The sequence below is a fragment of the Echiichthys vipera genome, assembly GCF_963691815.1.
Source record: "Echiichthys vipera genome assembly, chromosome: 22".
NCBI lineage: Eukaryota > Metazoa > Chordata > Actinopteri > Perciformes > Trachinidae > Echiichthys > Echiichthys vipera.
Genome location: NC_139847.1, coordinates 7,240,198 through 7,249,820, shown reverse-complemented (window position 1 = coordinate 7,249,820; position 9,623 = coordinate 7,240,198). Strand labels below are relative to the sequence as shown.

General features: G+C 43.9%; 1 protein-coding gene across 1 annotated transcript in view; it reads left to right on the top strand.

The window, feature by feature from the left end:
- Positions 1–3,834, top strand: part of tesk1b (testis associated actin remodelling kinase 1b) — a 29,774-nt gene extending 25,940 nt beyond the window's left edge. Inside the window, exons 9-11 of the mRNA XM_083937368.1 lie at positions 1,260–1,346; positions 1,724–1,820; positions 1,909–3,834. Of these exons, the coding sequence (XP_083793494.1) occupies positions 1,260–1,346; positions 1,724–1,820; positions 1,909–2,990 (1,266 nt within the window). The 3' untranslated portion in view covers positions 2,991–3,834. The remainder of the gene's footprint in view (positions 1–1,259; positions 1,347–1,723; positions 1,821–1,908) is intronic.
- The last annotated feature ends 5,789 nt before the right edge of the window (positions 3,835–9,623 follow it).

The window sequence follows — 9,623 nt, the reverse complement described above, 5'->3', positions numbered from 1 at the left end:
ATTTTATCACTGCATGAATGGGACAGTTCCTGAATGAATTTACTTGCTGTCAGTATTTCAAAAGCATATGACTGTTGTGCAAACAGAAGTGTCAAAATGACTCGAGTTTGAAGTTTCAACCCACCAAAGATGATTAAAAATATGTAAAAAGGTGGTTATCACATTTTGGACTGATCTCATCTGCTGATTGTCAAACAGGAAGGATACAAACAGGAAGCTGACTTGATCCTGAGATGAGATTGCATGTCTCAAAATGCTACAAATAACTGACAAAATACACACAGTGCCTTTTTATAATTTGTGTATTAAACAGTGTTTATGCTGTGTGATTCTCCTGCACCCTTAAAGTGAATTCTGGTACAAAATCATCCCAAGTCGCTAACTGCTGGACGTGGCTAACAGTGATTAAAACGTCTTTTTTTTAACCACTAATACTGCTAAAAATAACACCAAACCTCTGCAGTAGCATGAGAAGAGTCCCTAAATATAAAACAAAGCACCAACAACGTAGTTAGTGAACCCAGAGTTACTACTGGCCCCTGTACCAGCTCCTCTCATAGTAAAGTCCATTCAAGTCAAATACTAAAGTCAATCCAAAAGGAAGGAGCCCATTGGTGCTTTGTTTTATGTGTAGGGACTCTTCTCATGCTACTGCAGAGGTTTGGTGTTATTTTGAGCAGTATTAGTGGTTAAAAAAGACGTTTTAATCAGTGTTAGCCACGTCCGACTGTTAGCAACTCTGCCGGATTTCTCCGTTAACAGTTGATACATGAAAAAAACTGTCTCGATGGCTTATTTGATGTATGTAAGTGCAGAAAAAGACCATGGGATGATTTTGCGGAATTAAACTTTAAGAGAACATGATGAATCAGTATTGATGGTAAAACTGTGCTGTTGATGTTCACTGTTGTCCCACAATGCAATGCAAAGACAAAAAGGAGAAGCTGCTCACAGCTGCAAAATATAAAAGAACAAATTGCAGACGGTGGTGAAGTAGCTCCAGAAACAACAGTGTTAAATTAAATTGGTCGGCACATGTATCACATTCTTTGTTGGTAAAAACGGTGAAATAACTCCCAATAAATGACATACTGTGTACCGTTGGTGTGTAATGTTGTTGTATGTCTCCCCCTTGTGGCCAGTCAGTGGTATAAAGGGATTTCTTTTTATTTCATGTTAGTTTTGAAAGGCTTTTTTTTTTATGTGCACAAACAAACAAAAGCATGAGGCTTGACATTCATGTCTGCGTTTTTGTACAGGATTTTGGTCTGGATGTGGTGACCTTTCAGCAGATGGTGGCAGACTGTCCTCCTGACTTTCTGGAACTGGCCATCGCCTGCTGTAATGTAAGAAACATTTCAGAGAATTTATTGCAGGACTGTTGTAAAATAATGCATTAGCTTTAGCTTGGTGTTCCAGGTATCTGTAGCGTCACCGTGGGGAAGAAAAAGTAGCTTTAGCGTCACATCTTTAGTTCCAGATGCTAAAATTCGCTGCAGCATTGTACATTTATCCTTAATGTTTAAATGTGTGATCAATTTAGCTGATAGATGAAGCCAGGAATGTTACAGATTGTCACAATTTCCTTGATTTTTTTTGCGTTTATGGACGATCACATCAAATAAAAATGAATGAGGAGATCAAATCAGTCTAATTTTGTCGTGTAAATGTCCTGTTTGTTCCATCATGCTCTTCTGTTGAATTTGTTTCTCCCTGCTGCCAGATGAATTCAAAGCTCCGTCCATCCTTCTCCCAAATCGTGTTTGAGCTGGAGAGGAGACGGGCTGACAGGAAGCAGAAGGACGAACCAACAGTCAAAGGTGAGTCATCAAATGCTCCGCACTGAAGACACAGTAAACGTGTTTCCTCCTGCAGATTAATATAATTCCCTCTTTTTTCTTTCTAAAGCTGTTTCTCCAGCAATTGGTCCTCTACGAAGACGATCCCTCTGCCTCCCATCAGATCCGCGCCTCTCCCGCAGCAAATCTGACATGCTCCACCCTCCGGATATGCCCCCCTCTGTTACCATGGCAATTCCCGCTCGGGTCAACCCCTTCTCTCAGAGGGAGGACCTCAAGGGCGGCAAGATCAAGCTGTTCGACACCCCCAGCAAGTCTGTTATCTCCCTCACCTTCACCCTGCCCCCTCCGCCAGACTGCGACGACCCCTCTGCGTCCGACACAGACGGCGATGAGCTACCGAGGAGGCACAGGCGCTGCCACTCGCTACCTTGTACGCCCCCGCCGCACCTCACATCGGCGCCGAACTCTGTCCTTACGGAGGAGGAGTCGACGACGTCTGAGGTAGATGCTGTAACCGGCGAGACAAACGGATTGAGTGAAGAAGAGAGACTGTTAGGGGAAGAGAAGGAGATCAGGGAGGAGAGTGGGGCTGATTCGGGTCTTCATCAGTCCTTTGAACACCCGCCCCTGGACCTGCTGGACAAAGATGGCGAGGAGGAGCCCATGGACTGCTCCAGCTCCCCAGACACACAAAACAGCACTTCATCTCCTTACTCCCAACTCTCCCTTCCTCCGTCCCACTCGTCGACTCCCATCCAACCCCCCACTCCTCCCCTCTCAAACGGCTGGGGTTCGGCCATCTCCAACGGGCCCCCGTGCCTGCCTCCCCTCTCTCATTTAGACAACCACAACGCGGTCGTGGCTCCCGCAACAACCAACAACAACGGCTACCACTCACCTCCCAGTGACCCTGCGGGTTCGTCCCCATTTGGCTCCGGCAGCGGGCACTCCCTGGACCAGGAGGAGGTGATCTCCTGTCCCGGCTGCTGCCTCGCTAGCTTTCGCTTCCCTTCAATGTGTCTCAGAGCTCCACCACGCAGGAACCCCTACAAGAACTTGAATGTGGACCATGCTGCCTCACGTGGGCTGCTTTTTCCGGGACCCAAGGGTATGCCGCCCTCTCCTACCCCCACAACCACCACCACCAGCCTGGAGCCGGGACTCGCCTTGCCGGTGGCGCAAACATAAACTTCTTAAACACCAAATACACACAGAAAAAGACTCCGCATCAAAAGCTCTTCCCTGGAAATTAAGTGGGTCTCCCGTGAATTTGCACAGATTTTGACGCAGCAATACCCTGCTTATTTTCCAGACACGCTTTTTGGTGCAGATCAGTTTACTGAAACACACTCCAGGCTGACTTTCTCTATGAAAGCTGTGGGACAAGAAATTGGTGTCTGTGACTCGTTGCATGTCGCCCTCTGCTGGGCTGAGGGCGACATGCCGATCTGACTGATCTGCAGCGTTCAGAACCGTTCAGCATGTTAAACACTCCAGTTTTGAACCCGTTTGGTCGGATCCTGTATATGTAACGCAGATGTAAAGATTCTTATGATTGATGATGCTGAAATAAGGAATGTTAAGCTTAGTATTATTACTGCTGCAATGATTTTTTTTATGTTTGGTGCTGTTTCTGAATGAACAGGCAGTTTTGCTTTAATGTCTTTATCAAGAGGGTGTATGGTACACTGCTGTATTGTTTGTGTGTGAAATGGACACGTGTCCCGTGTGTGTGGTGGATTCAGTGTGAGAGACTGGATGTGCGTGCGTGCGTGTGTGTGTGAGAGAGAGAGAGAGAGAGAGAGAGGAAAAGAAAGTGTGTGCTGTACACCGTTCTTTTGACGATTTGTGTTGCTGTATGATCTCTGTTGGCCGTTCTGGTCGCCTGGTTAAGCACTTCAACTGTATTACTATTGTTAATAAAGAAGCTATTGATATTGTTACTTTTTGAGAATGAATGGTCTAAGACCTGCTTAAGAGATGTACAGATTCTTATTATTTAAAGATGTCATTGAATAAAGATAGAATGCAGTTCTCATGATATGTATCTGCTTCTTTTTTCTAGCCACAATAGTTTCCAGACTGAAATATCTCAACACCTGTTTGATGGATTAGGCTCCCATGAAAGTTTATGCAGACATTCGTGGTGTCTGGATGAGGTATCGTCTTTTTGACTTCTCATCATCATGAGGTTCACATTTGAGGTTTAAGCAAAATGTTATTTGGATGGATTAAGTGGAAATTCATGGACATTCCTGTTCCCCTCAGGATAAACTGTAATCACTTTGGGGATCCCTTAACCTCTCATCTAATCTGTCAAAATTTACATTTTTTACTGCAAATCACCTGTTAATTTCTTGCAAACTGATAAGCCCCAGATGTAGTTTGTGCTTGGTGTTAGCATATGTTAGCATGCTGGCAATGATTGTGAACAAGAACATTAGGCTACCTGTTTAGCATCAATATCTTAGCATTATCACTGGTACTGTAGCTAGCACATTGACATCTGTCAAAATTTAGCCTATTTAACAATATGTGGTTGCACAATGTACTGTTGAGGTAGGCACTGACCTTGAACGGTTGAGGTCAGGATAGCCCATTGGTCAGATAAACTGAGCTACAGATAGCTAGCATGCTAAAAGGGTGGTTCAACATGGTACATAACATATGTTTAGCATCCATATGCTAGTATTGTAATAGTGAGCATGTTGATGTAAGCATTTAGCTAACGTCTGTTTGTATACAACAAGACACATTAGCATGCTGACATGCTAAGCAAAGATGTTATGATAAACTGAGCTGTATCAGCATGTTAGCATTGTCATTATGAACTAGCATTTTGAGGGAGCTAACCCATGTTCCCCGCTTTGTTGGGCTGGGGAACAGAGGACCCTTTATGGTTTTCACAGAAAGGCTCCTATGTTCCCCAGTCTGTTATTTTTCCACAATTGGTGCCAAATTCCCCAGCAAATAGGACTGTGTAGACCCTAACACTTGACTACACCCTGACCCTAACAAAATGCCAAATTAAATCTGCAGAGGCTTATGCTACCAGGGAACATGGGACCCTTTTGGGGAACATAGGGATGACCCCCATTTAGATGTTAGCATTCATCTTTTTGGTATATAAAACAAATGCTAGCATGCTAACAAGCTAAACAAAGGTGGTGAATATGCCAAACATTAGCCTAAACTTTATCTGCATCGATGTGAGCATTTTGATATTAGAATTGAGCTAATGAGTTCAACAAGAAAAATGGTCATCTGGGCTGTATCAACGCTAAATTTAGTACATGTTAACATTGACATTGCTAGCTCACAATGTCAATGTTAACATGTACTAAATTTAGCGGGAGAACCAAAGCGGGAGCGAACCTATGTTCTCCAGGTCCTATGTTCCTATGTTTGTATGTGAACATAAGACCCTTCTTTTAATTAAAGGGTCCAATGTTTGATGAGAAATAGTAAAGTAACAGTAAAAAGTCATGCAACATCTTTTTGAAATCATGAAACAAGTTTATCTTCTGCCTCTAACGCTCTCTGTCTGTCAGACGTCTTCTCATCATCCTCTTAAGTAGATTACAGCCTATCCTCTCTCTTACAAAATCATCGGCTTTCAATTGAATCCTTATCTCTCCACCCCTTCACCTTCGTGCTGGCTCCAGTCAGCCACTCTCCTGCAGCTTATTGCATCTCTTCCTCAGTGTGTCCTTACAGGGTGTCTTGCCAGTCTCCTACAGCACCTTACACGCTGTAGTTATGACCCTCACAATCTTGCTCACTTGATCCTGAAGTCACCAAGGTCACCATGGAGACACCTGGTGTAGCCACGGTGTGGTTGTGTGTCGTGGTCGCCCTGCTGATCACTGGTGAGTACTGAAGTTAATATCACAGCTGTTCTTCTGTGGCTGTTTCCTGTGTTTCAGTAGGCCGTTCTCTCCTCTGTGGGCTCTCATGCCTTGCAAGTGTTAACAAAGTTGTGACAATCAGACTTAACAGGTCAATGAGCATCGGTGTGAGTGTGCTATTTTGGTGTATGCGTTTCGTGCGAACTTCCCAGGGTCGATGGGATCAGTCTGCTACCCCGCGGTGGAGTCAATGGATTTAGGATGTCTCCTGCGGTGGGATTGTCCCCATGCCAGGCCTAATACCACCTATACCGTGCAGACGAAGACACAGGGGTAAGTCCTCCTGTCAGAGACAAAGTGCAATAACTGTAACTGCAGACACACTTTATCCTCATACAGTAGTATTCCAGTTATATACATAATAGTTCATTTAATGACTTAAATACTTCTGCTGCTGTCACACTAGTTTCTCTGTGGGATTAATAACAATCATCTGCATGTATTGTGCATTATACTACACATTTTAAATCAGATTATTAAGTGTGCACACATTACTTTTAAGACCACAAAGTTATGATTTTTATTAAAGTATTTAGGTTTAATCAGGTTTCACAACAAGAAGTATTTGCTAACTTTTACATATAGAAGGGAAATTAATCAACACAATAACAAGATATACGGTGCATCATCCCACTCCTAATCCATTGTTTCTATTTCTTTCTATGTAGTTTATTAATTTAATGTTTTTCCATGTATGTACTGTATGTATGTGTGACTGTATTATGTATGTTACACACTGACGTATGTATGTATCTGTGTGCAGATATGTCAGTATCCTATTTATATTGCCATATTTTCATTTTAAGCACCTTGCACCTTCATAAAATTAAATTTAATAACAATAATAATAGTAATAATAATAGTAATAATAATAATAATAATAATAGGTATAATGACCAAACAGACCAAAAATCTCAACATTTAAATAATGTAGCATAGTTGCCACCTAAATACAGAGAAAGAAAATCGTACAAAAGGGTTTTATATTGTTCTGTGCTGACTGCTTCAAATTGCTCGGACATGTGCCGATGAAAGCCTGTGATTTGAAGAGAGAATATATTTGCTTTTGCTCCTGCACAAACGCTTGTTCATAATGTGACTGTGTACTGTACGTTTTTGCAGGGACCCCTGGCAGGACGTACCGTGGTGTGTTTGGGTGTCGTCCCGCAGCTGTGACGTCTCACAAGCCTTCTCAAACTATGAGCTGTACAACATGATCCGCCTGGGTGTCCACCTCAGCCCCAGCTCCACCGTCTGGATGAAGCCACGCAAATTTGACTACAGTGACTTCAGTCAGTGAGAGTTTTTTAAAAAGAAAAACTGTGATACAGAGCACAGAGAGTCTGCAGGTCCCCCTCTCTCTGTTGCACATGGTTTTAAACTGTTGCCCCTCTCTCTCTCTTTTGCCCACTCCAGCCTTCAGCCCACCCTCTGTCTCAGCCTCTTTGAAAGATGACCAGCTGTTGGTGAAGGTGCAGTTCCCCTGTTCTGCCAGCAGGAGGTGCCCTCCGGGGAGGTGCTGTCCCATCACTGAACTGATCGACCCCTGGACCACAGTGACTGTGTACAACAAGATCAATCAATCTGACTACCAGGTCTGACATGCAAAAAGAAGCATTCATGCGTAGATGCTGCTCAGAGCGCCCAGTGTTGCACTGACTTGCTCCTGTAGAGCTGTAAAAAACTATATCCACAGAGATTAAAACCGCTGAAACCTTTTGTAAAAGTAGGTATATTTCTAAAAACGCCTGCAATGGGATGCAACATTATTTTGGAGCTTCCTAAAAGTTCATTTTACTATAAAATCTAAGAAATTCACGAAAATAAAGAAGAAAACACTCATGTTGTCTTTTAAAATGTCATTTTTTTGTGAAGATGTGGTGAAAGCAAATGTCCCCCTAAATCAAGTCAAGTGTCAGTGAATCGTTTCTACCTTTTGAATATCTAGTTTTATTTTGAAAAGCCTGTTGCTCTGTGGTTGTCGCAGAGCCGTACCGTTTGGACCCAGGAGGCCGTGTCCCGTGTGGAGTTCTCAGGTTTGGCTCCAGGTCAAAACTACTGCGCTGTGGCCAACTTCTCCTTCCCGACCTTCTCCATGGCTGCTTCCCCAAAGTCCGCCCCTCAGTGTGTCGAAACTTCATCCAAATCAGGTGAGAGGAAGACTGAAGACGGGTCACATTTGAACTTTCCGAGCTCTGAAATCGTTAAATCCTGTCGTGACTTTCAGAATCAACCCCAAGTGCCTTTTAAATGTGATCACATGAGTAACACAGGAGCACAGAGGACATCTTTTTTTGTGTCCTAATACTTTTGTATGATCTTATCTGAAAGAAAGAAAGGCTTTCATGAATGTCTCCTCCCCTCTAAAAGCTCCATAAAGGTGTTCACCCTGTGTGTGAAAGTCTGCAGTGTTGTATGTTTGTCGGTGCAGCGATTTGTTCAACCTGCATGTGTTGTTTCTTCAGGGCTGCTGCCTGTGTTGTGTCTGGGAATCGGGTTGGTTTCTCTGCTCCTAGTGCCTCTTCTCACCTTGTTTCTAAGAAGACCCAGACAAGCTGCGCCAACCACTGAAAACTCACCCAAGACTCCGGTATGATGTATTGGTGTTAACTCTTCTCAGAACTCATTGGTACAAAAGTATTTTTCTCCTTGACGGATTTCTCATCTTGTTCTCTTTCATCAAGGCGTCTGTTCACGACCCAGTCTCTCTGGTCCCCCTTTCCCCGGTCCCTGTCGACCCTTGTGACATCCACCTGGAATTCGCCGATGACCAAATATCCGTCGACTCCTCCTCCGACCAGGAACAGACCTCAACATACGCCAGTGATCATCTCCGTAGCGTCACCAGCTCAGGTGCAGCGTACTGGGACAGCGGTGGGATAAATCTGGAGCAAGGCCCAGACTCGGGTATCAGCATCCCACCTGCGCCTCACTCATCTGAGGAGAGTGTGGGACACACAGAGACTTAAGCCTCTTTCACACATAATTCCCAGTAAATTACTGGGTCATGCTTTCAGGCAGGGGTCATGCTTTCAGGAACCTTTGCGTCTTATGGATGCCAGCTGCCATAAAACTCAACAAAAGAACAAGAAGATGGGGCAAGGCCGGATGTACGTGCGAAGATGGCGTGCGAGGAGCTGATTTTGACCAGATTGAATGCTCTTGTACTGTGTCTAATCAACAGGTTTGCAAGACAAAGGATTGATAAAGCATTGGTGTAAACAAGGCACAGATTCGAATGCATCTTCAGCGGAGTCTTGTGATTGGTTGTCCCGCTCCATGTCTCCTCAGACAGACCTTATGTGTTTGTCCCTGCAACCTGAAAATGTCACTGCGACTTGATGTGGATTACAAGTCTGAAATAAATGAATAATACAAATAATACAATGTGGAAAATTGGCAGTACAGATTCCCTGAATGTCTATCCCTGATCCCATTCAAACACGACCTCATGCCAGGAAATGTTCCTGAGCATTTCAGGGTTAGACTGCATGTGTGAAAGGGGCTTTAAAGACTAAAAGACTGAGAGCCGTCTCACTGTAAGTGTTGCTCACGGTTTGGTTTCAGTGCAGGACTGAAGGGTCGGGCTCCACCACATCAGTCTGCTCTATGACGTTCAAAGTGGTTTTGCCTCTGCAAGTGTGACCTAATGACTTATTTTTAAACCAGAAATGTTTCTCTCAGAACATATACTATTTATAAGACTATCCTTGGTGTCCTCCGTTATACCTGCAGAAATATGTCATTTGAAAAAGCACAGGAACCCATCAGCTCCGCTCTGAGGATTCGATCTTACTAACTGTACCTAGAGTCCGTACTGACGTGGGGGAAAGGGCATTTAGTTATCCTGCGCCCTCCGCATGGAACCAGCTGCAGAATGAACTGAAGCTGAAGGAGCTGGTTTCTCTAAACA